This window comes from Somniosus microcephalus, chromosome 17 (assembly GCF_052327205.1).
Source record: "Somniosus microcephalus isolate GS21.2 chromosome 17, FLI_Smic_1.0, whole genome shotgun sequence".
In the NCBI taxonomy this organism is placed as follows: domain Eukaryota; kingdom Metazoa; phylum Chordata; class Chondrichthyes; order Squaliformes; family Somniosidae; genus Somniosus; species Somniosus microcephalus.
The window spans coordinates 59,767,113-59,794,680 of record NC_141003.1 but is presented as its reverse complement, the minus strand read 5'-3'; the positions used below and the strand labels follow the sequence as shown (position 1 = coordinate 59,794,680).

At 41.6% G+C, this 27,568-nt stretch overlaps 1 protein-coding gene across 7 annotated transcripts in view; it reads right to left on the bottom strand.

Moving 5' to 3' along the window:
- Positions 1-27,568, bottom strand: part of kmt2e (lysine (K)-specific methyltransferase 2E) — a 226,048-nt gene that overhangs the window by 105,014 nt on the left and 93,466 nt on the right. For 4 of the 7 annotated variants that reach the window (XM_086010458.1, XM_086010464.1, XM_086010460.1 and 1 more), the window contains exons 7-11: positions 23,419-23,487; positions 21,862-22,034; positions 8,015-8,053; positions 5,348-5,587; positions 3,899-4,029 (exon numbers count right to left, since the gene is read on the bottom strand). In XM_086010458.1, the coding sequence (XP_085866584.1) occupies positions 3,899-4,029; positions 5,348-5,587; positions 8,015-8,053; positions 21,862-22,034; positions 23,419-23,487 (652 nt within the window). The remainder of the gene's footprint in view (positions 1-3,898; positions 4,030-5,347; positions 5,588-8,014; positions 8,054-21,861; positions 22,035-23,418; positions 23,488-27,568) is intronic. The other 3 variants (XM_086010465.1, XM_086010462.1, XM_086010461.1) reach the window with 2 other exon arrangements.

Below are 27,568 nucleotides of genomic sequence, written 5' to 3'. Positions count from 1 at the left end.
CAGTCGCTCTCTCTCTTCCCCCCCAGTCGCTCTCTCTCTTCCCCCCCAGTCGCTCTCTCTCTTCCCCCCTAGTCGCTCTCCTTCCCCCCTCAGTCGCGCTCTCTCTTCCCCCCCCCCCCCGTCGCTCTCTCTCTTCCCCCCCCCCCAGTCGCTCTCTCTCTTTCCCCCCCCCCCAGTCGCTCTCTCTCTCTCTCTTCTCCCACAACAACATGCCCTCGAAAAAGCCTCGGCACCGCCGGGCACCCCCAGCTAGTAGAAGTATCATAAGATAGGAAATGGTAAATCCAGAACATGACTTTAAATAAAACTATGGCTCAGCTGTGATCTGTCCACCGTCTGACACTCGCTGTCAAGGTTCCCGTATGAATATTGACCAGTTGGGCAAGGTTCCAGAGACCTTCCGGTTCCTACAGAATTGTACCCTACCAAGGAATCTTGTCTCTTGGAAGATCAGATAAAAACTCTGATCCCTTGCTACTGAGTCCATTACCCTCCCTGGCCACTGTCTCAGACTGAACCAGTTCGCAAGGTCAGCATCCTATTTGACCGAGTTGAGCTTTCGACCCCATATCCTCTCCATCACAAAGACCGTGTACTCCCACTTCTGTAATATCACCAATCTCTGCCCTTGCCTCAGCCCAGCCGCTGCTGAAATCCTCATCATCTTTCTTTTGTTACCGACTATTTCAATGCTCTCCTGGCTAGCCTCCCATCTTCCATGAACTTAAGCTCATTATAAACTCTGCTGCCTGTATCCTAACTCGCACCAAATCCCATTCACCCATCGCCCTTGTGCTCAATGACCGCCGGTCGGGCAACGCCTCAATTTAAAAATTCTTATCCTTATGTTCAAATTCCGCTATGGCCTCCCTCCTCCTTATCTCTGTAACCTCCTCCAGAGCTATAACCCTCTGAGAATTCTGCGTTCCTCCAACTCTGGCCTCTTGTGCATCCCCCAATTCCTTTGCCCCACAATATGCCTTCAGCTGTCTCGGCCCTAAGCTCTAGAATTCCCTTCCTAAACCTCTCCACCTCTCTCCTCCTCCTTAAAACCTACCTCTTTGACCAAGCCCTGTCCTAATATTTCCTTCTTTGGCTCGGTGTCAACTTTTGCCTGATTACGCTTCTGTGAAGTGTCTTGGGACATTTTACTATGTTAAAGGTGCTTTGATGTAATATTGAGAAGAACGTTTTTGTTGACTCAAGATACCAAATTTAAACTTTTGCACTTGCTCACATAACGTAAATGGCACTGCCATGCCAATTGTCAAATTAATGCTGCTGCTTGTTGTTCTAAAGTTCAAATAGTTTTCTTCACTCTTGTGGAAATAATTTCATCTCAGCAAAATAAGTAATTGGGCCAAATTTTGCTGTTGCAGGGCATCGAACAGTATTTGCCTTAGTTAGACTTGTCTTTGTATGGCAAGTTGCTGAAAGTGCAAGCTGATAACATTGCAGCGAGGGAAACTGAGCAAATGGGACCTGAGTGAACGGGGTAAGCAACTGTGTATCTCCTTAACCAACCAGATTAAAGGATTGTGAAATTAATAGCACAAGGACTGAGAAAGAAGTGTACATTAGAGAAAAAATGATTTGCAGTTATATAGCGATTTCACGACCTCAGACATCCCAAAGCACTTTGAAGTACTTTTGAAGTGTAGTCAGTTGTAATGTAGGAAACACGGCAGCCAATTTGCGCACAGCAAGCTCCCACAAACAGCAATGTGATAATGACCAGACAATCTGCTTTTATTGACGTTGATTGAGGGATAAATATTGGCCAGGACACCAGGGATAACTCCCCTGCTCTTCTTTGATCAACAGTGGAGCACTCCCTCAGTTCTGCACTGGAGTGTCAGCCTAGAGTTTTCTGGAGTGGGACTTGAACCCACAACCTTCTGACTCAGAGGTGAGTGTGCTACCAACTGAGCTACGGCAGAATGGGTGAATAGAAAGAGAAATAAACAGAGGGAAAGAAAGATTAGAGAAAGAGAGAGAAAAGAAGACAGAAAGGAATAGTTAAAAGAAAGTGACATTTTAAAAATCTCCAACAATTAAAACTTGAAGTAATGAAGCTCCACACTTGCAATAATTAATTTTCAGTGTCAGAGAGGTTGATTGGCAGTAATTAACACTCATCACATTGTTAAAAGGGTACTTAGACTGGAATGGAAAAGACTTAACTTTCTGTGGCGAGTTTAGTTCATATCTACTGTGCAAATACACCAAGCTTCATGCCATTCAATGCATTTCAATGGTGAGGCAGACAGCGAGAATCGGTTTTCGCGAAGCTAACGGTGGAGCGGCGCAACTCAGACAGCAACTTTTGGATATTTGAGTTTAACTGCACAAATGCCCCTTGCCTGAACTTGTTGTACCATTTGGACATAAATAATGGTGAGCACCATGAACCTCACCGTTATTCTGACAGAAAAGTCTGGGCCATTATGACTAAACTTTTAATCACCAAACATGCAGTTCTTTCTTTTATAGCTAGAGTTTAACAAATTTTCCTAGTGTAAAAAGGAAGAATCGTGTCTGTTTGCTAATTGGAAATTTAGTCACAATGATTTGCTTTACTACTTTTTTTCTAATTAACAACAATAAGCAGCAACACTAATTTGACTATAGACTTCTGGCTAAAAATAAAATCAAGTTTACACCCTTGCCATTAATCTCCACAGTGTTGTTTGACGTTAATTTGAGCATCTCAAGTTATCTGTCATAAGAGTACAAAGTGCAGAATGAGAAAAGGTAATTCGGCTCACTAAGCCTACTGCACCTACATAACTATCTTAATCATGAATTCTCACCATAAGACTGTAGGCTCGTTCTAACTTTCATGTGAATCAAACAGGCCAACTAACATCTCCACAACCTGCAATTCACTTTCTTGACATGTAGAATCCAGTTTCTTATTAAGGCAATTGATTAGCATAACTACTTTTGTTCTGGCACTATTCAATATATCCACTATCCTGTTTGGGGGGTGGGGGTGGGGGTGGAGTCATGGGTGGTGGAGGTGTAGAATTCTTCTAATTTCTAATCTTGCTTGATGCTTGTAAATTTTGTAATTGTGCTCTCGAGTTCTGTGCTCACTGTCCAAGCTATGTAGGCTGTACTTTATCTGTAACTTCAATTATTCCATGAATTGTAGGAAGATTAAAATCTAATTCAGAATCTATTACCCCTACTAGATCTCTCCATATTTTCAATACAATAGTATACCCCCACTGATGTCTTTTCTTCCCTTACTGATGTCTTTTCTTCCGAACCCCTGCACGATCACCTCCACAATACCCCAAGGCCTCCTCCTTTTCTCATTTATATAATGCCTTTTGGAGACATTATTCATAGATTTTTTTTCCCCTACAACTCTCAGAATGAACTTTTAAAAACACAAATGTTTTCAACGTTTGTCCAACTATATATCGAAGTTCTATGGTGTGAAGCTATGCATATCTTTAATGCCAGGATCTTGTGAGCATGGAAAAATATTCTGGCTTTTAGCTAGATTACTTTTAGGGGCCAGGGTGTATTTAGCAGATCTTTGCTTCAGGAGATTAAATGGATCAGGTAGAGAATATTATAATAGATTACACAGATTCTGTGGAAGGAGTAGGCTCAATAGGCTAATTGGCTGCTTCTCCTTTCATGCTTTTTTATGTCCTTGAATGGGAGGAAGTCAAACACATTACTCCACAAATGGACTAAAGGGATAGGTGTACAAAGTTCTACTGTAGTCACTTAGGGCTATAGCCATAACACTAAGGTTATTTAAAATTGAAGCCGGACAGCAAATTCTAGACAATTTATGGAATTTCAAATTTTTAGAAGTTAAAGTTTAAGAACTTAATGGTTTTAAAAAATAACAATGAACTCAATTTCTCAAACTTGCCTTTTGAAGAAATGTCCATTTGCTTCAAACTGTTCCCGTAGCATGAACTTTCCTCGATATTCAATAACAAAAGTGTCAGGAAGCAAATCTTTGGCAGCTTTCAATATTTTTTTATTTTTCTGCACTTGACTCTGAAAGAAAAAATAAACTTTGTAACTTAATTCATTGATTGGCAGGTCTACAATTATAGTTACGTTGAATCTATAACAGAGAAACAGGCCATTTGGCCCAAATGACCTATGCTGGTGTTTATATTCCACATGAGCCCCCTCCCAGTTTAATTACCTCTTCCCACCCTGCCCCATATTCATCTATATTCTTCTCCCTCGTGTACACATCAAGCCTCCCCTTAAATGTGGCAATGCTCACTGCTTCAACTATTCCATGTGGCAGTGAGTTCAACATTCTCACCACTCTCTGCGCAAGGAAGGGTAAAAATATAACATTGGTAGGCAGATAACCACTGCAGCTTTAAAGGATTTGTTTAAAATAAAGTACAGTATACAAAACACCTTAAGTGGCTGGTGAGTAGAAAAATCACAAAGAAATACTTCAAAGAGAGGATGGTGGAGATAATTCAAGAAGCAGTCAACATCACAAATAAATACCAAAATATAAATGCCACTGCAGTGTAGAAAAGATGCAATATTCTTCAGTTTAAACTTTAAAAAACTTCCTTTATTTAGTGCCTCTGCTCCATTTTTAGAATGCGTTATTGTGCGACATGCCAATTTCTTATAGACTGCCATGTTAAGAAGAATTTAAGAAATTGAGGATGAAATAAATTGGTGATGGATTCCGGCTCGTAATGAGCTTGCCATATTGGAGGCTGTTTAGTGGCTGGAAAACAGGTTCTGCGTGGCCAAATTGTGAGGCTATAGTGTTATGACTGTTTCATGTTGGTGGAAAGTTTTGATGCCTAAGCACTATAGGAAGATTTCAATCAAATTCTAAGGTAGGAGACTGCACCTCAAAGGCCACATGCTGGCCAGGTTATGGGAGTGAATATGCAGTTTGAGCTGTGCTGGTGGACTTGGTGTTCGGAGGTCCGGGGCGTGGGGAGAAGGGGGGGAAAGAAAAGCTAACTGGGAGCCAGTGTGTTGCAACATTTCAGGGAGGGAGATTGAAGGAAAGAGAGAGAGGAAAAGTAAGAGAGAGGAGGAATGAAAGGGAGAAGGGGAAATGAAAGAAAGGTAGAGAGGGAAATGAAAGAAAGGGGAAACGAAAGAGGGGAATGAAAGGGAGAAGGGAATTGAAAGAGAGAGGGGGGGTGAGCGAGAGTGGGGTTGACAAGAGGGGGAGGGAGAAAAAGCAAAAGAGAGAAAAAATATCTTATGTTAATAAAGGTAGCAGCAGGACAACTAGCAGCTGAGCAAGGTGGCTTGGAATTTAAAAAATTAAAAACAGGACGATGTATTTTTTTTAAAAAGTGTGAAGACTATTCCTTACCTCTACTGGAGGTTTAAAGGCTGTAAGGCTGGTGTTTAGGTCTGATCTACTGACCACCTCCATTTTTTCATGTCCATCACCTATCTCTAATGCTAGTCGGTGTGCCTCAAGGATATTTTGGATATCCTCACTATATTGATTCCCATCTGCTTCCTCATACCGATCCATCCACGTTTTGATTTTGTTCTCCCACACAAAACTGGCATTATCAACGCCATCGGCTTCTGATACTGAACTTTGCTAAGGACACCAAAGCATCAGCACAATCAATGAACATCAATTCACTTAAGATATATGACTTTATTTCTTACTTCCCTCCCCCCTCCCCCCACATACACAAACACACATTCAGGAGTACTCAATAAAATAATGGGTTCCAACTATATCAACTCAAATACAGGAAACTTTGGTTTATCCGGAGGTTAACTGTCCGGAATACTCGATCCACCGGCAAAAATCAGGAGCCGTTTCGTTAGGTTTTTTTTCTTCTCGTTGCTTCCACCAGTCAGGCTCTGCAAGGTCTCGCTGAAGCTGTTGCTAAGCTACAGAGACGCTTGCAAGGTACGGCCAACTGTTTAGAAGCTAAGCAACAGGGTTTGTTGCCAGATACGGAGCTCAAAAGCTCTGTATGTTTCAACATTAGCGCTGGTTTGTCCGGCAGTTTTGATGGGACGGCAACAGCTCGGTCCCGTCGGTGCCGGATAGCACAAAGTTTCCTGTATGAACATTTTAAACTTGAGAATTGCTTTTACTCTGTTTAGATAAATGCATGCATTCAAAATTTTGCAAGAATTCACCATTTTAATGAGACCCTCTGAAATAAGTTTTGGGGAGGAGTCATACAGATTGAACTTAATTTAAGAACGTACTTTTAATGCAAAGAGAACTAAAGAGGCACAATAATTTTGAATGAAACAAAATGGAAATTCCAAACAGAAGAATCAAAAATACACTTTAACCAAAAAAGACAAATATGAGCATTAGTGCCAATGCTTTGGAATTTCCAAATAGAGTGAGTCATTAACCCATACGTTGCCACCGATGAGAACTTAATTAAGTAGCTCTCTACTGCCTGCATCATTGATGAGTTATCTTTTCTGTCACTTGGTCCAAATCAGAATTCTGAATAACAACAGAAAATGCTGGAAATACTCAGCAGGCCAGGCAGCATCCGTGGAGAGAGAAACAGAATTCTGAATATCAGCCCACTTTTAACGTAATAGTTTGAACTGGTTGCTCCAATGATATGATCAGGTCAAACTATATTGCTTAGTCGTCTAACTAAGCTAAAAAAAAACAGCCTCTGGAACGATTTTAGCCAATCAGCAACTGTTTTAAATGTAGGTGAAGTAGAGCTGGATCATTGTAGGACAAACAAAGATGAAGTAAAATAAATATTTGTATATGAATAATAAATTAATAAAATATGACTTCTCAACTGCCATATAAAAGTGCTGAAACAGTATTTTACCTTTTTGTTTATTTCTTCTCTTTTTATGAATAATTCTGTAAACAGCAATGTATTACTCCTTTTTAAATATATTGCTTGAAAAGATATTCTGTTTAGGGTTATTACTTTTTGCCAAGCCCAAAACCAGACAGAAGCAGAAATCATGGTTTAGGTTCAGATACTCGCTTTGTTGGTGAAAATTAATTGAGAACATTAATATCTAATGCCTCTGCATCATAAAACATGACAGTTAAGAACTAGACTTTGGTAATTTCCAGAGACGCCACTCAAATATCTGATCGTCTGGTCCAAAACTGGACAGTGACAACCCTAATTCTATTGCCTAGCCACAGCACCCAACAGCCCATTTCAAGGGAGTGAGGCCAGAATTGGAAACAAATATTTAATAGTGAAACATCACACTTCAACAGCTAGTATTGGAAACACCAAAAATGATTATAATTTACAATTTTATATTATATACACGAAGGCCCTGAATTTGCGGTTGGAGGCTTCCCACGGAGAATTGCCTCCGATCCGCAAAAAAATCTGCGCCTATCTGGTGGTCCGGGAGGTACGGAAACTTGCGGTCCTGGGGCTCTCCAGGCACCCGCGGGCAGAGGCCCACGTATCTCAGGGGTGCAGGCGGTTCGCAAGTGCCCCTAGGATCACGTGGCCAGCCCAATGAATGACAGAAGGGAATCCCCATTGATAGTTATAGGGATTCCGTGTGTACAGAATCTCCATAAGTATGAATGGGAATACCCCAGAAAATACACCTAGACATCAAATAAATAAAAAAAACACCTATTTAAAATGAAAATTAAATTTTTTGAAAAATAAATTTACATGTTTTAAAGGGGCTAAAATTAAACTTGAGTTATTTCACAGGTTTTTAAATGTTTTACCAGGTGTAAGAATTTCACGAGCATTCACTGGGCAGAAGTTGGGCACTGCCCGCGGATGGCTACGATGTCAGAAGTATTTTTGACAGGTCGCAAGTTCCGAGTTTTAGCGCATGCATAAACCCGGCATTTGCGCGGCCCCTACACACCTCGTGCGTACACACCTCGAATGCACCTGTAGGGGCCGCAAATTACGGCCCAGTATATATATATATTTTATATTTATTTTAATTGTTAGTATATAAGGAGGTGCACGTTCTTTTCACAAATACTCAAGCACAAGGTCATTGTATTAGTGCAAATTCTTCTTACCTTTACTCTTGAAGATTTTCTAGATCCTTCACGGAAAGGCTGAAAGATACAAAATGTATCTATTTACTTAACTGAAGTAATGCATTAGAACAAGTAAGCTGCTTGGAAATCCTTTATTGTTGTTTAGTTTTGCAAAGTGTCCTGTAGATCTGCTTTAGCCTCAAAGATGTGCCACCTTAACTCCAGTACAGAAGGAGTGGGCAGCTGCAACATCTTCACAGCCCCTTCTAACTATCCTCCTGGGTCAGTTAGCAGAAGGTGAGATGAGATTAATACCACGATATATTCTCTCTCCCTCCCTTTGGTTTTGTGCTTCACCTTTGCTCAGTGCCATGCCCGACCAAGTTAAAACTGGCAAATCACAATCTTATAAAGCCACAGTATGAATATCATTGGTACTTGGACAGAATCCTAGTTTCCCATTCCATGGTGTAGTACACATAAATTACTATACTGCTGCTTATAGAAACCCTACCTTTGGCAGCAGCACTGTAATGTAAATCAGGCTGTTACTGCCACTGGTGAATTGAAATGCTATCTTATCAGGTAGTGTTTGACTGCTTCTCTAGAAGCAGCAGTGCTAGTGCTGGCAAATCTAAATTGCTGCTGCATGGAGCAATGAGGCTGTAATTGCTTGCACAGGCCAGGAATATAGATTTTGCATTGCTAACCAACAAGCACAAAACATGTTCAGTTATGTTTGTGTAGTGGCCACAACTGTGAAATCACGCTGCAATATAAATGGGACAGATTCTGTCAGACAGTCCCTGATATAACTGGACCACTTCTACTTGTAGTAGTCCTGCATTATAAAAGGAGGCATAACATTTAGTGCACCTTGCTGCCCATTAATGCTTTTTGTTTGCTCAATTCTTCATGTTGTGTTGGTAGTGTTCTCATTCATTCCAATTATATCATACACAATTATTGGTGGCCAGGTTTGGCTCTGGCACCAGAAACACAAATGGACCATGTACAAGTCTGACCATTCATCCACTATTTTTGCAAGGACAGTGCTTTTGAGACCTCAATTTGCAACCTAGTCCAAATTGTCACAGCTTCACAAATGATCTTAACAAAATTCTTGGAAATTTCCACGATCATGAGAGAGCAAACAACTCTGTAAAATCAAAACTTAATTCATTTTTCTGTCCATTTTTTCTCTTTCATCTACCATTTCTATATTTCTTTTAAAATCTTGTTCTTATCAGTTAAATGCATTTGTCTTTAAACATTACATTTTTATTTTACATTTACCCTTCCCTCTTTCTTGTCCTTCATCCCTTAAGAGTACCTACAGTGAAAAGTATAATTTCTAATTAGATGTAAATAATATTTATTTATTCAATTACATTTCTTGCTTTTTAACACATTTTGCTTCAATACCAAGTCTTTAAAAATTCTAAAGCCAAAACAGAACAGACCCTGAAAGAGGCTACTTATTATCACTAATAGATGGAACTTATCTCTTCACATTTTAAAGACATAAAGCAAAGTGGTGGAAAGCAACACTGCAGGACTCAGGAAAAAACAGAAAACAAAGATGATGAAGAAATAATATAAATGTCTGTTCTGTGGACAATTTTGATAGAATTCTTCATTAAGATGGAGAGTGAAGTAGTTGACTTAGAGACTAGGGTCCTGAATTTAAATAAAGGAAACTACGATGGTATGAGGCGCGAGTTGGATTGGAGGGTAGCTAATGTAACCCCACTATTTAAAAAAGGTGGTAGAGAGAAAACGGGGAATTATAGACCGGTAAGTCTGACATTGGTAGTGGAGAAAATGCTAGAGTCCATTATAAAAGATGTAATAGCAGAGCACTTGGAAAACAGTGACAGGATCGGACAAAGTCAACACGGTGGCATAGTGGTTAGCACTGTTGCCTCACAGCGCCAGGGACCCGGGTTCGAATCCGGCCTCGGGCAACTGTCTGTGTGGAGTTTGCACATTCTCCCAGTGTTTGCGTGGGTTTTCTCCGGGTGCTCCGGTTTCCTCCCACACTCCAAAGATGTGCGGGTTAGGTTGATTGGCTATGATAAATTGACCCTTAGTGTTAGGGGGATTAAATACGTGGGGTTACAGGGATATGGCGGGATATGTGTTGGTGTAGGGGTTACGGGGATCGGGTGGGATATGTGTCGGTGCAGGCTCGATGGGCCGAAATGGCCTCTATCTGCACTGTGGGGTTTCTGTGATTCTGTGAAGGTAAATCGTGCTTGACTAATCTACTGGAATTTTTTTGAGGATGTAACTGGTAGAATAGATAAGGGAGAACCAGTGGATGTGGTGTATTTGGACTTTCAGAAGGCTTTCGATAAGGTCCTGCATAAGAGATTGGCGTGTAAAGTTAAAGCACATGGGATTGGGGGTAAGGTGCTGACTTGGATAGAGAACTGGCTGGCAGACACGAAGCAAAGAGTTGGAATAAATGGGTCCTTTTCCGAGTGGCAGGCAGTGACTAGTGGGGTACCGCAGAGATCGGTGCTAGGACCCCAGCTATTCACAATATATATTAATGATCTAGATGAGGGAACTAGATGTAATATCTCCAAGTTTGCAGACAACACAAAGCTGGGTGGGCGTGTGTGCTGTGAGGAGGATGCAGAGAAACTCCAGTATGATTTGGACAGGTTGGGTGATTGGGCAGGTGCATAGCAGATGCAATATAATGTGGATAAATGCGAGGTTATCCACTTTGGTGGCAAAAGCAGGAAGACACTGTTGAGGTCTCTTGTCAGCTCCTGGGCTGAAGGAGAATGGAGAAGCAGTGCAAACAGAAGTGGTGTATCCAGGGAACCTGACCTACAAAGACATGTATTATTTCCTGTTTGCACCCACCCTGTGCTATGAGCTAAATTTTCCCCGGTCGCCCCGCATCCGCAAGCGGTTCCTGCTGAGGAGATTGTTTGAAATGCTTTTCATAATACAATTACAAGTGGGCTTAATTCAGCAGTGGATCGTACCAGCCATACAGAATTCTATGAAGCCATTTAAAGATATGGCAATAGATTGGGAAAAGGGGAAGTGCAACGAGACCTGGGTGTCCTTGTGCACCAGTCACTGAAGGTAAACATGCAGGTGCAGCAGGCGGTTAAGAAGGCAAATGGTATGCTGGCCTTCATAGCGAGAGGATTCGAGTACAGGAGCAAGGATGTCTTGCTGCAGTTGTACAGGGCCTTGGTGAGACCACATCTTGAGTATTGTGTGCAGTTTTGGTCGTCTTATCTGAGGAAGGATGTTCTTGCCATGGAGGGAGTGCAGCGAAGATTCACCAGACTGATACCTGGGATGGCACGAATGACGTATGAAGACAGACCGGGTCGATTAGGCTTATATTCGCTAGAGTTTAGAAGAATGAGAGGGGATCTCATTGAAACTTATAAAATTCTAACAGGACTAGACAGGCTAGATGCAGGAAGGATGTTCCCGATGGCGGGGGAGTCCAGAACCAGGGGTCACAGTCTAAGGATAAGGGGTAAGCCATTTAAGAATGAGATAAGGAGGAATTTCTTCACCCAGAGAATGGTGAACCTGTGGAATTCTCTACCACAGAAGGCTGTTGAGGCCAACTTATTAAATATATTCAAGAAGGAGTTAGATATAATTCTTAAGGCTAAAGGGGTCAAGGGACTTGGGGAGAAAGCAGGGACAGGGTACTGAATTTGGATGATCAGCCATGATCTCATTAAATGGCGGAACAGGCTCAAGGGGCCGAGTGGCCTACTCCTGCTCCTATCTTCTATGTTTCTATGTTTACATATATTAAGGAATACCAGTCAGTATGATCTTGAGTTGTATATGGTTACTGTAGCAGCCTTGGCAGTTTTATGTACAGAATAAATCTGTCACGCAAATGCAACAATTTAGATGGAGTTTAACAAAACAATTAGGTACATAAATCCATGTGCCTCATTCCTTTTATCCATTTGTAAATAAACCTTCACCTTCCCATGATGGTTGGTTTACCACACAGGTGAGATCATCAATAATGAACAATAGGTAACAAATTCAAACAATGGACATTGGACACGGGTGCAAAATTACAAGAAAATAATCCACATGTTCTGATGCAAGAATTTAGATTACGCTAGTGTGGTTTCCACAAAATATAGGGTAGTAACAGAAATTAAATACAATGAAATAGGCTTGGTTAAACCATTATACGTTGGCCCCATTCAAAATAGACTCAAACCCTTATAATAAAGTAACATTCATTCATTCATTACCTTGATGCCCGATTGTTACTCTGTTAAATGCTCTTCAAAAGCATTATTACCTGAACAATGGCTATTCACACATGATTAGATTAACGCCTTAATTTACTTATGGTTTGCTAATTTCATAGTATTTAATTGAAATGCCACCCTTAAGCGGAAAATAGGAGTTAGTCATCTGACACTAAACATCATCACTTCTACATCTGGATGTTATCATTTCATGAAATATTCCGCTCACCTCTATAGCAATTTAGATTTCACTCAGATTAGTAGATATCACTTACTGTAGTACCTAATAAATAGTGCCGCCAACTCTGGTTGAACATATTCAAATGAAAGTATTAAAAAAGTCATTAGTAGTGAGATTCTGAGGACCTACATCTTCAGCAGAGTAACACAAAATCAGTTGTAATCCTGAGCCACAAATTTTGAAAGTGGTTATAGGGTTGCACCCCAAGTCTCATGATCACAGAAAGTGCTAAGTGAAGGCTGTTCTTTCCCACAGCAGAGAAAACTAGGTCAATTACCAAAGCTGCCCTGATTCACTTTCTAGCTATTATTTATACAGTGGAATTAGTATCAAAGTGAGAGAAGTTCTATGTATAAATGCAATGTCATAAATCATACAGCACAAAAGGAGGCCATTCAGCCCTCATGCCTGTGCCAGCTCTTTGAAAGAACTATCGAATTAGTCCTACTTCCCTGCTCTTTCCCCATAGCGCTGCAAATATATATCCAATTCCCTTTTGAAATTACTATACAATGTCCTTCCACCACCCTTTCAAGCAGTGCATTCCAGATCATAACAACTTGCTGCGTAAAAAAAATTCTCCTCATTCGCCCCTCTGGTTCTTTTGAAAATTATCTTAAATCTGGTTCCCCTGGTTACTGACCCTTCTGCCAGTGGAAATAATTTCTTCATATTTACTCTATCAAAACCCTTCATAATTTTGAACACTTCTATTAAAGCTCCCCATAACCTTCTCTGCTCTAAGGAGAACAATCCCAGCTTCTCTAGTCTCTCCCCATAACTGAAGTCCCTCATTCCTGGTGTCATTCTAGTAAATCTCCTCAGCACCCTCTCCAAGGCCTTGACATCCTTCCTAAAATGCCCAGAATTGGACACAATACTCCAGCTGAGGCCTAACCAAAGGTTTAGCATAACTTTCTTGCTTTTGTACTCTATGCTTCTATTTATAAAACTAAGGCTCTCGTATGCTTTTTTAAACACCTTTAAGACATCTTAAATGTCTTAAGATTTGTGCAGCATCCTATTTCTAAATACAAAATTTCTGTTTCAAACATGCTATGAGTTATGCTTACAACACACTACTTGCAGGCAGCCTGCAAATGCACATTTTTTGTGTAGAGATCCTTCTGATTAAATTCTAGTCAAAGTTTCTATTTTCAGTCTCTAAATAGCAGTTAAATTCAAACAACTAAAAAATGGTTACTTTTTAAACATCAGAATGACTTTACAATTCAATACAATAACCACTGCTTTCTTACTAGTGCTATGTTATAGGTTGTGTCTATTTGCAACACCAAATTTCTGAGGTGGACTGGGTCTTGGAGGACAAGACCAGATTTCTGATTGGTCCCCTTAGAGGACAAGACAAGCCACACCCAACAGTTTGTCTGTAATGTGTTATTTGATCCTGCCTGCTGGAGAGTAATCAAGATCGCTGTAATGTGTAATTTGATTGATTCATTGTGTTAGTCAGGCTCCAGAGCTCACAGTGCTAACACTACTGCTTTCAGTGAACAGACAGGGCTCATCTGCCGGGTTAGGAGCACTCACAGCGCTCACACTGCCGAGTTCAGATAGGAAGGGGTGAGGCCATGGAGGGATTTTAACATATGGATGAGAATTTTAAAATCTATATCAAACTGTAGAGTCATGCCTGCTAATCCCTGCAATATCTTTGTAGCTGGTTAGAGGAAACACTGATAGCAACTGATAAGTATGCTGCAAAGTGTTGGGGAAGACAGGCAAAAATACAAAGGAAAGGACTTATGGAAAATAATGAGGGGGAAACTTGCATAGAAAAATATCCTATGAAAAAAATATCTGTATCAGTGTTGTCCAACGTGTTGCGTGCTTTACTTTCTTGGTTACTGCTTATTGGTTAGCTGCTAAAATGGTGTGTGACATGGGTGAAATCTCCAGACTTCAGCATCATGGAAACACCAGTAACATTGTATGGAGAGGGGAGTTGTCATTGTGGTCAGCTTGACCGATCGGATAATCATTCCAGGCCAGTAGAAGGCAACGAGCAACTCCAACAGAGCACGTCACGGCAAAGGGCGGGCAGCATCCAACTGTGAGTCAACATTGTGAGCAATCATTCTGATGAAGTCAGTACTGCTCGTAACTGCAGAACAAAAACCTAGAAGCTACACTAAGATGCGCTGTACTGATAAATTCATGCCAGAATTCCAAACTTTGGTGGAAAAGGCTGCAAAGTTTTGCACTGAATGGTGGTAGATGTTTGTTAAGTAAATATACAAGTGAAGTACATTTACCTGTATTGTGTACAAGGCGTTTTCTACTAAAGTTAGTGCACGCAGCTAAAACGGTGTTGCCTCTTCCTTCCTGTTGGTCAAACTTAATTCTTATCACGGTTTTGTCACGTTTGGGTATTACTTTCAACTGTAAAGTATGAATACTTACCATTGTAGTTATTTTTCAGTTCTCCTGACATTAAGTGGCACTGCCATGCCTCCAATCTCCACCTCCTATGTCCATTCCCCTGACTCTAGGTAGCAATGCTCCTATTCTCTCAGGTTTCTGCAGATAACTCTTAATTTTCTAAACTTTAATTCACTTTCCCCCATTTTTTTTTCTAAACATTTCTTCTTATTTCTCTCTCTCCATCCCTACTGACAGAGCCCTCTACTTTCCGTAGCTGTCTCCCTGCCTTGCTGGCACAGCCTGCCTTCTTGGCTGCTACCATCAGTCATCCGCTGACTCCTCAGTCACTCTTTGCTGGTTTCTACACTGCACAGGGAAAATCAGCATTTCACTGTTTAAAGTATAAGGGGGAGAAATTGACCATCGCCCTGTTTGGGGCGCCAGCCTCGCCAGGGCGCTAAAAGTAGCGCCCCGGAAGCATTCGCGGCCGCCCGCCGGAAATTCAATGGTAGTGCCCCGAAGGGAAGCGCGGCGCTACTGGAGGCGCCCCGCATCCCTCTTGGGGCGCTGCGAGTGAATATCGTTGCGCAATGTGCCGCAGCGCCTCACGCTGCGGCACGTCGCGCTGCGGTATTGCAGGCCTTCCTCCCCTTCTTAAAGGGGAGGGGCCTTGTGCAGCTGGGCCCCCGAGGATCGGGAGTGCAGGCAAAAGAGCCCGGCACCGAGGAGAAGTGCCGGGCTCTTGGAACGCAGCCGGCACTCCGCGGGGGGGGGGGGCGGGTGCGCGGGGAGAGGGGGGTTCAGGAGGCCGGGGACGGGAGCGCAGACAGGTGCTGGCAGGCGGCCAACAACAAAAATGGCCGCCCCGCACCTCTCCTTTAATTTGCGCCTCCCCCGCCGCAGGTAGGCCCCCCTGAACCGGTCGCACATAGCGTCCGGTGGTAAATCAGGGGGCGCTTCCAAATATCGCGGCCGGGGCGTCAGCGGGGCGCTGCGCACACCGATGACGTCATTGGTAGCGGCGCAGCGCTAACGGCTAGCGCCACCACTAGCGTCCCGCGGAATTTAGCGGGAGGCGTGGGCAGTGGCTTGCAACCCACTTAGCGCCCTCTTAAGGCGCTAACGGGTGGCGCAGCCAACTGAATTTCTCCCCCTAAGTGTTTTAAAGTCATCATATACATTATAAGCACTATGCATTTTAAAAGTACACAGCCGGTTTTCCCAGCTCAATGTTGGGAAAATGGTAAAGAGCGGCAGAGGAAGGGGCTGGGAAGAGAAAGGTTTTGGTCAGACTTCTGGTATGAGGACAATGGGAAAGGAAGGTCAAAGGGGAAACGGTGGATAGAAAATGGTGAGGCAAGGAGCAATGGGACAGCAAGACGGGAAAGGCCAGGGGAGGTTGGGAGTTAGGCTGCTGGCACAGAAACAGTGGGAAGGGGAGGTAAATGGAGGAAAGGAGAAGGGAGGGGGGAAAAGATGGGTGAGGGTGAACCATCAGGTGAGGGAATGGGCAGTAAGAGAGGAAAGCAAGAAACAGAAGGAGAGAGTAACAGTGGGCTAGGACAGCAGAGGAGGAGGAAAAATGAATACAGGTGGTTTGAGGGAGCAGCGGAAGAGGTGTAGGGGAGCACAAGGAGATATGACAAGAGAACCACTAATGGCAATCAGAGAAGATGGGGTAGAAACGCCAAACAGGTGCTGCGGACAGGATGGGACAATGACAGAGACAAAGTGCATAAGAAGAAAGCACCACAACACCCCCAAGCAGAAAAGAAGACAGGTACACAGATACAATAGACTACAAAGAGATGATAATAAAAAAAAAACTGAAAGAGAGAACAAGATAACGAGAGAGAAAAACACTCAGGAACACGAAGACGGCACACAAAGGTAAGACAACATATCCTTCGACTTGCTGTGAGCTTCACTATGGGAGACCCACCATTTAATATGTTAAAAGTCTTGCATAAAGTATGCATTTCCTGTAAGAATCATACTTGCTTCCTGTCAGCTTTACATATCCTCTGAGTCACTTGTGAGGAATGCCATGGGAGAGTCGATAACAATATATATATTAAAAGTTTTGCTTATAATGGACATTTACTACCAGGAATTAACACTTACCAGCATGTCATGCTATTTGCATCATGTCTGGTTACTACGTTACTTCGTTCATTGTAAGTTGAAGGATACATTATTTTTTAACAATGGATGTTTACACCATGTAGGGGATAACATCAGGGCGTGGCACATTTTGGGATTGTTTTTCCCCACAGTAAAGATTTGGAAAAGAGTGAAAAGAGTTGGGTTTTAAAACAAAGTGGATTTGCACAGGTTTAAAAAGAAAGGCCACAGGCTGCAAACTTCTGGAGAACGCGTATTAAAGCCAGATATAGATACCATTACCCAGGACGAGCGGGAACAATAGAGTCGTCGTCATTTGATCCCGGTAAACATTCACACAGTAGGGGGTTGGAACATCCTTTCCTGTTCGGCTTTGCCTGAAGCTAGTTTCAAAGGGAGAGGGCATGATAGCAGGTTTGAACAGCAGTTCTTCTGGCCAACATGGGGAGGAGTCTGGAACCAAGCACCAGATTCCTGTGGGGACAGGAAAGAGGTGAACAAAGACCCACACGTGTTTAGTAAGGTTTTTAAACAAAGAGCTGCCAAAGCTTTAGACAAGCTGTGAGTCAGAAATGCTGGCGAAACAGTTAATAGACATCTTGTTTAAGTTAGTAAGATAACACACTAATGTGGGGAAGTATGGGATGTTCTTCATTTTGTATCATTAGGCAAGAGTTTTAAGCAAAGGCCAAAATTCAAATAGGAGGGAGAAGAACTGGCATGGACTGAGAGGGTGAGAAAGGAGAGAGAGACAGAGAGAAAGTAGAGGAGATAAAGAAGTAAAGAAACACATGGCAAGAGAGAGGCGGAGAAGGAAGGAGAGACATACATATATGGAGAAAAAAACCAGAATGAGTGAGTGAAAGGAAGGGTGAACAATAATAACAACAACAACTTGTATTTATAGAACGCCTTTAACATAGTAAAACGTCCCAAGGCCCTTCACAGGAGTGTTATAAGACAAAAAATTTGACACCGAACCACACAAGGAGAAACTGGAGCAGATGACCAAAAGCTTGGTCAAAGAGCTAGGTTTTAAGGAGCGTCTTAAAGGAGGTAAGAGAGGCGGAGAGGTTTAGGCAGGGAATTCCAGAGCTTAGGGCCCAGGCAACAGGAGGCACGGCCACCAATGGTTGAGCGATTATAATCAGGGATGCTCAAGAGGGCAGAATTAGAGGAGCGCAGATATCTCGAGGGGTTGTGGGGCTCGAGGAGATTAGAGATAGGGAGGGGCGAGGCCATGGAATGATTTGAAAACAAGGATGAATTTTGAAATCGAGGCGTTGCTTAACAGGAGCCAATGTAGGTTAGCGAGCACAGGGGTGATGGGTGAATGGGACTTGGTGTGAGTTAGGATACGGACAGCCGAGTTTTGTACGACCTCAAGTTTACGTAGGGTAGAACGTGGGAGGCCAGCCAGGTGTGTGTTGGAATAGTCAAGTCTAGAGGTAACAAAGGCATGGATGAGGGTTTCAGCAGCGGATGAGCTGAGGCAAGGGCGGAGATGGGCGATGTTACGGAGGTGGAAATAGGTGGTCTTAGCTATGCTGCAGATATGTGGTCGGAAGCTCATTTCAGGGTCAAATATAACACCAAGGTTGCAAACAGTGCGGTTCAGCCTCAGGCAAATGTTAGGGAGAGGGATGGAGTCAGTGGCTATGGAACGGAGTTTGTGGCAGGGACCGAAAACAATGGCTTCGGTCTTCCCAATATTTAATTGGAGAAAATTTTTGCTCATCCAGAACTGGATGTCGGACAAGCAGTCTGACAATTTAGAGACCGTGGAGGGGGTCGAGAGAATTAATACATGCAAATCATTTAATTATGGATAGTCAGCATTTGAGAATCAATGTCAGCTTACAAGGATCAGCGCTGTTCCTGGTTCTGCCCTCCCACTATGGGGATCGAAGTCTGCTGCATGCCATGGGCGGATGTGTTAGCAATAGTTTTGCAACATCAGAAGTTCCCACCATCAGTGTGCAGCAGTTTTATCGCAAGAGCGGCAGCAGTACTGGATAGGAGCCAAGAACTACTGTGAGATGAGAGGGGAGAAATGTGCCAGCTTTAATTGCGGTGGAGTGGAGGGAGAGGACATGAGTACCAACATGTACTGGGGGATGGAGAAGGGAAAGCAGGAAGAGGGGCGCCTATATGTATAGAGAGTGCTGGTGTGAACTGGAGGAAAGAGGAAAGTGCCAGTTTGAATTGGGGGGGAGGCGGAGTCATAGGCCAGTATGAACTGGGAGTGATGGAAGGGAAAAGAGTGCCAGTGGAATAAAAGATGAGTATCACTGTGAACTGGGAAAGGGCAGACAAACTTAGTGTAAACTGAAAGAAAAATGGAAAATAATGAAATGGAGGGAGGGGCAGAAGAGTGCCAATGTGAATTCAGGTTTATGGAATGAAGACCGCCAGCATGAATTAGGATGTGAGGGAAGAAGAGTGCCTCTGTAAACGCAAGTGGGAAAGAAGAGTGCTTCACGTCACAGTGACAATGTGTAAACAATTTTAAAACAATTTCAGAGTAGCAATCCACATCCATAATAACTTGCAATTCCTCTGCAAGAAATGAGAGAAAATCCCCACAATTTGTACCACAATCCACTGCTATACAGAACGTTGGGGACGCATGTACCGTAAGTTATAACAAACCCATATTTCACTGCAATGCAGTGTAACTACATGTCATAGGTGTATATTCAGAACTATTTTGAGTTTCAGCTTTTGCTGGTTTTCTAGGTTGGAGTGAGAAAGAGAGGAAGGGAAAAAGAGAAATAGAAAGTGAAGGAGAAAATACAGCAAAACAAAGTTAGTTTGTTTACCACAAAACAGCTGTGACTGGTCATGATTTTTACCATGACTAATGATTTTCAAAAAATGACAAAATTACAGGCCTAATGATACCAATATTGGCTTTGTTTGTGCATAGCGCCACCAAGTGGCTATAATTAGGTGCAGCAATAGAAGGCAATTTAATACAGAAGTTCATATAGTTGTCCTATCAAGTTCTGCAACCGCAAAGGTTTTTCTATGGGTTTAAAAAGAGATTGGTCCTGGTTTTCAGCATAATAAATGCTTGATCTAATTAAGAAATAAACCTAGAGTGTAATGACAGAAAATCACTTGTGTGGCACTTTGCATTCCAGTGCAAAATTATGGTATGGGGGAAAATGTTTAAAACAAACCACTTTCTAACGTTAATCATAAAACAAATATATTAATTTACTACTTAATTAAAACTGGGTTCCAAGCTGATCAAATGGCAAGCACTTAATTACAAAAGGACAGATAGCATCAAAGCATATCATTATCATTTCCCTTTCTACTCTGTCTCTTCCTGCTATCTCCAGTCAGTGGTCAATAATTGCACCTGTACACATACTCGCATGAATACTTTACTGACAAGCAATGGCTTAATTAACATTACGTAGTGAGTGTGAAGAGTTCACCACTTACTCCTTGAATGCCACTAAGAGCATCATCTAAAGTCGCAGTTGTTGCCAAGATTATGACATGCATCTCTCCACCCATACACTGTGGAACAGAGAGCCTCTAAAGATCTCCACAGAGGCACAAAGAATTGTGAAACTATTCTGTGCCAATCAGAAACCTCTGAAATTTATAGTGGTCTACATCCTTTTACGTAGTTAAAAGTCATGTGTCACCCACATGCAACTCTGAAATACAGCTGATAACTCCTTTATATGCAACTACATTTTAGGGACTGGAAAAGATTCCATCTACATTCAAAGCATTTGTACTTAAATTGAAAGGAAAACCCTTTGTCCACCATGGACAAGTTATCTTGTCTAGGTGCAATCACATTACAGACTAGCTTGATCTGCAGTAGTAGCGCTCTATTTTATGCTTTGCTGGCTCTAGTTCAGCTGTAAAAAATAGCCTTTGATGTTGATTTTCAGCCAGATGCCAATTTTTCCAAAATTGCTCCCAACTACAGAATAGACAGTGGGAGCTGGGAAGTACAGAAAATAAAGTGACATGTTTTAACATTAAAAAAAAAAGAAAAAACATTTGAAATAGTTGTAATAAAAATGGGAAGGAGGGAGAGGGAAAACAGAGAAAATGAATAACTGTATGGGGAGGGGAAATTTAGGAACACAAGAACAGGAGTAGGCCATTCAGCCCCTCAAGCCTGTTCTGCCATTCAATTAGATCATGGCCGATTTGTAACTCAACTCTATTTATCCACTTTTGATCCATATCCCCCAATACCCTTACCTAATAAAAATCTGTCAATCTCAGCCTTGAACATTGTAATTGACTGAGCATCCACAGCCTTTTGGGGGTGAGCATTCCATATTTCCACTACCCTTTCTGTGAAAAAATGCTTCCTGCTTTCACTCCTGAATGGCTTAACTCTAATTTTAAGATTGTTCCCCATTGTTCTGTTTCTCTGTATCTACACTATTGAATCCTTTATCATTTTAAACACCTCAATTAGACCATCCCTCAACCATCTAAACTCAAGGGAATACACGCCAAGTTTATGCAACCTGGTTTAATTTTTGGTATCAATTTAATGGTTTAATTTCCCCCCCTCTGTCATCTGAGCAACTTTAGTACATATTTCCACATTTAATGTAGGAGCTGGTCAGGGAGGCTGGAATTTATTAGTATTTATTAATACTAAGTTAATAGTAAACAAAATAATTTACAGAATTGAAGGCCTTCACAAAATACAATAATATCCTTACACTCATTGTTATTGTCAATGCAGTATATTTAAATGACCTATACAAAATAAGCCAGCTGTTGAACTCTAACTCTCCCAAGTCAGATAGTGCCGGTCTCTCTAGTTGTTGTACCAAGCAAAACAAGCAGATTGTGATTAGACAAATTCTACTTGCCTTTCTAGATTTTGCAGCAAACTGCTCCTTTTCTCCACTTTTCTTTCGCTTTTTCTCATTTACCTTTGTTACCCTAGTGGCGGTCAACGTGATAGTCGTAGGGGTCTGCTGAAAGGCAGTATATAGTTCCACAGGTACCTCATCTCCACTTTCTGTTGCACTGGTGTCTCCATCTATTTAAAAAATAAATCAAAATCTGTAACAAACCTGTGGCCATTCTTTATATTTTTAAAAACATTTACATCTAATAATTTGCATAAGGAATTGAAGATAGACATATATATTTTTAAGTATACAATATACAACACACCCTCAATTATTCATACTCCCATTATTTGCATTGTCGACTATCAGTGAGAATTTTCTCAGATAATGGAAGACCAGTGGAAGTCAAGGATATCAACAAGCTTTTTTTGTTTCAGAGCAGAGTCCTCAACTACTGTTGCAACAACTGATTAATCAACTGATCTGCCAAGTCACAGCTCCTCCATACAAGCACACATTTAAACAAGCTTTGTGTTGATTTTAAAGTCAGTGATTTCATTGCTGTGGAGGTTACCAATTGGATGATTGGATCAGTGCTCACCACGGACATTGAGATGTCGAGGTCTCCACTGGTCTGTTGTAGATCTGTCTGAAGAAGTCACGGGCAGGTGTGTGAGGAAACTGTGAGCTAGCAAATCAGCTGATTAGTTGAATGCTGCAATGTCAACTGAGTAATGAGATATATGTCACTGGAGAAGACTGAGGCAAAGCAATCAATAGTGTATAGTAATTTGGGGTTCTCAATTATCTGCCAATTTCCACTATTTGTGATGGGAGGGGTCACAAGAGGGGGCTGCCTCCATCATGCTGGATAATTGAGGTTATACTATTTTTTAAAAAACTGTATGGATCTGACACAGTGACACACGGAAGCGACTACAAACATTATGGACCTGACACAGTGACATGTGGGAGCAAGTATAAAAAGAGTAAATAAGACACAACAAACTGCTCCACTATTCACAATTTAGCAGTTTTATTTGATATCTACTGTGTAAGATCAGATTTTAAAAAAAGCTCAACACAGAAAAAAAGTTACTTGATAGAAATTTACAAGATAAAACATTACCTCCCATAACAATTAGGTCACACAATAAGCCTTCACTTCTTTACCTCAGGGATACACCAGGCAGAACAGTTAATGCTATTATATGCTACATTTTAAGAATTAGGGTTGAAGTCTTAATGCAGCATGGAACTGTGTCAGGTTATCACTTTAGAAAGCTTTGTTCCTGTATTTTATATCTGCTTCACATCTTAGAATATTCATCAACAATATATAAGAGAATGCAAGAATGGTAGAGATGCTCAACAAGTATTTTGACTCAGTTTAAGAGGGTGTAGGAAGTACAGGAGTACCAGAGGACAACGTGGAAAATCAACAAATAGATATAATTTTTTTTCTAAAATAGATGGGTTAATAGGAATTAAAGTTGATAAGTCACCAGGCCCAGATGGTCTACATTCCAGAATACGGAGGGAGGTAAGTGATGAAATAGCAGATGTACTAACCATAATTTTCCAAAATTCGTTGGAAACAGGAATTGTACCAAAGGACTGGAGGGTAGCGAATGTTAACTCCTGTTCAAAAAAGGGGAAAGGGATAAGCCAGATAACGATGGACCAGTTATCCTCACATCAATAGTAGGTAAACTGTTAGAGACCATAATAAGGGATAACATCAGTGAACACTTACGGGACAGTTGACACAGATTTGTAAGGGATATGTCGTGCTTGACTAATTTTACTGCATTCTTAAAAGAAATTACTGAGTACATGGACAAAGGGAATTTAGTAAATGTAATATTTGGGGAATTTCAAAAAAATTGAAAAAACTTTAATATTTGCTGTGAAGATTAAGGCCCATTAAAGGTAAAGTGGCGGCCTGGATAGAGGGATGGCTAAAGGACAAGAAGCAGATAGGGCTAAGGATGTTTTTCAGATTGGCAAAATGTTGCTAGCAGCATGCTCCAGCGATATGGTGGGACCTCTCTTCTTCATACAGATAAATGATATGGACATGGGCACAGAGGAAATTATATCAAACTTCACTGATAATGCCAAATGTTGGGGCATCCCAAACTGTGAGGAAGAATGCAGAAGTCTACAGGAAGAGATCAACGGGTTAAGGGGGTGGGTAGATATTTAGTGAATACAGTTCAGTGTAGATAAATATAAAGTAGTATACTTTGGGGGAAGAGAGAACAGAAATATTCCCTAAACAGTAAAATACTTAATGAAATAGAAGGACAGATCCAGAGGAAGAGAGATCTAGAGATACATATACAGTGGTATTACAGGTAGAAAAAGTTTGAAAAGGTCTGGGATTCTGGGTTTAATATGTAGGGGTTTTAAATATTAAAGCAAAGAGCTAATGATGAATCTGCACAGAATATTGAATAGGCATGGCTAGAGTATTGTGCAGTTTTGTATATCCCATCATAGAAAGGCTTTTGGAGCTAAGGACCAGGTACAATGCAGATTCACTAGGTTCATTCTAGGGATGAAAGGTTATAGTTATGAGAGTTGAAAAACTAGGCTGTATTTACTGAAGTAGAGGAGGTTGAAGGAGGAATTAACAGAAGTGTTCAAAATTATGAAGGGGCTTGAGAGTAAATAGTGAAAGATTCCAATGGTTTATGAGTAAGTAACAAAGCGATATATTCAGGATAAGTACTATAAGCATAAAAGGGGGGCTTATAAGAACTTTTTTTTTAATGCAAAGGGTTATAAGGATAAGGAATGCTTTACCTTAAGAGTCAATCACAATATTTAATCTTGAACTAGGTAAGCACTTGAGGAATTAAAGGGTACAGAGAAAGAGCAGAAAACGGGATAAGAATAGCTAGTTCCAGCGGGAGAGCTACTATCAACAAAAGCTTCCTTCTATATTGAAATATCTAAAATTATGTGGGAACATATAAATAACTTTTTCACAAAAAAGAATTTCTTTGCAACATGGCATACTTCCAAGTATCATAAATCCAGATCCAGATCCAGAATAATATTCAGTAAGAACAAACAAGTTGGTTTTCTTTTTTGGACAAGCACAGAAACCCACCATGCAGAACTGTATCAAAACCAAACTTCTGAGAAAGCTACACCTAGAATGTCAGTTTGGGCCACATGGGAATCCACACTCTCTCCTGGCTTCCAGGTAATGCCTTCTGGCAGTTGTCACCTCAAGTCCAAATCCAAGATTTGACCACCTACTCCCATCACTTCCAGCTTTTTGAAAATTTATCAATACAATTTAATTAGGTTTCTCCTGAATTATATGATGCTCTGCAGTCTCAACTTCAGCCACCACTTATTCTACATATTCCTCACAAGAGCAAAATCAGCCTGCTCTTTTCTGATTACTTGGCAGGCTTATAGAGCACTTGATATACATGCCATGGCAACCTGAGCAACCAACTTAAGAGTCACCAATATCAGCAAGATTTATTGGCACTTTTGGGGCTTACTTCCTTCTTGTGGACACAAACCATAACTGCACTCTAGAATAGAGGGTATATATGTCTAAATCAATACTATTCACCTCAGAATGCCAGTTTCAATGGCCCAGTAATTCCTGTCACAACGCGTGAGTACGGACGGGGTACTCACGCGTGTGCCCGGAGGAATTGCTGGTTTTCAGCATGCACAGCACATGCGCTGAAAACCGGCATTTCCTCTCCTCTGACCCAAGGGGTTAAGAGGCAGAATGCGTGCGACTGCACAGGCAGCGCGTGCGCAGTGAAATTCCTTTTTTTCTCTCCAGACTTGCCCGAGTGTAAAGGCCTCCGGTTTTTACGCGTGGAAAAACCAGACATAAGTACTTAGTTTTACAGGTAAGTGGGCTTTTAGTACAATTTAGAAACTTTTTTTCCACAGGTTTATTATTTTTAAAGAATTTACAGTAAGGTAAGTTTAGTTTTAGACCCTATTTAAAAAAAAAAAAAAAATTTCAAAAATTTGATTAATTGTTTAAAACATTTTTAAAAACTTATTTATAGTTAATATAATCAGTGGGATGTTTTTTAAAATTTTATTTAAAGTTTATGTAGTGTTTTGGCAGCCCATACTTTTCATGAGTTTGACAGTTCTTACTCTCAAGCTCATGAATGAGTTTCCCCTCCCCTGATTGGCTGCACAGTGCTCACCTGATCCCAGCCGGCACATCGCACTAACTACGCCGCTGGATCAGGTAAGCACATCGCGCCGACATCTGAACCGGGCCAGTGACAGGAAATGCAAGCAGGCCCGGGCTTCAGATGTCGGCGCGCAGGGTGAGTGCACATCGGGGGCTTGCACGCGCGGCAAGCTCCCGATCATAATTTCAGGGCCATTATGTTGGTAGTTCCTGGTACTATTTTCCAGGGCCATTACCAATTTCCAATCTCTTGTCTAGAGGGGGATTTTGGAATTTGGTATAAGTACTATCCACAGCTGCTTCCCTGCCACTAGGTAGGCGAAGCAGTGCAGAATCCGCTTCTGCCCATCATCAAAGCCATCTATTCGTACAGCACACTCTTACCACTTTTTCTAACCTTCATAGAAATGGAGCCTTATCATTGCCAGAAAAGCAAAATACTGCGGATGCTGGAAATCTGAAACAGAAACAGAAAATACTGGAACTACTCAGCAGGTCAAGCAGCATCTGTGGAGAGGTCTGATGAAAGATCATCGACCTGATTCTGTTTCTCTCTCCACAGATGCTGCCTGACCTGCTAAGTATTTCCAGCATTTTCTGTTTTTATTCCTTATCATTGCCTGTTGGGTCAGATGTCAATTTAGTAAAATGCTCACTCCAGACCAAGAATACCCTCACAGGTTTGTTGCAGAGCATGACATTTGGTGGCACTATTCCAGAAGAAGCCTTTTGACTATTACTGCCAACAACCGTCAGCCAACAAAGAAAACAATTTAGGGTAATATGTGTGTAATTGCACACCCTTGTCTTAATTATCCTCCTGGTCTTATGATGTATTGCATCACAATTACCTTTACAGCAGCTCATGAATGCTCAAAAGAGGCATCAAGTACCACTGTAAAGGCCCTTTGCTTTTCTTTATCAGTCCTCCTTCCCTTTGCAGTTACCATAGCAGGGTGCTGCTTAGCGGATGAGAGGCTGGTAGGCTCTTGCTTCAGTTTATCTCTTCACCTACACAGAGGCAAAGAATTCACTGGCCACACCAGATGACTCATAACTTCCAAAAGGCGTTTGTTAAAGTGCCACATAATAGGCTTGCCAGCAAAGTTGAAGCCCATGGAATAAAATGGACAGTGGCAGCATGGATATGAAATTGACTAAGTGACAGGAAACAGAGAGTAGTGGTGAATGGTTGTTTATTGGACTGGAGGAAGGTACACAGTGGTGTTCCCCAGGGGTCGGTACTAGGACTTAAGACTTGGGTGTACAGGGCACAATTTCAAAATGTGCAGATGACACAAAACTTGGAAGTATAGTGAACAATGAGGAGGATAGTGATAGACTTCAAGAAGACGTAGACAGGCTGGTGGAATGGGCGGACACGAGCAGATGAAATTTAACACAGAAAAGTGTGAAGTGATACATTTTGGTAGGAAGAACTAGGAGAGGTGATATAAACTAAAGGGTACAATTCTAATGGGGGTGCATGAACAGAGAGACCAGGGTGGGTATATGTGCACAAATCGT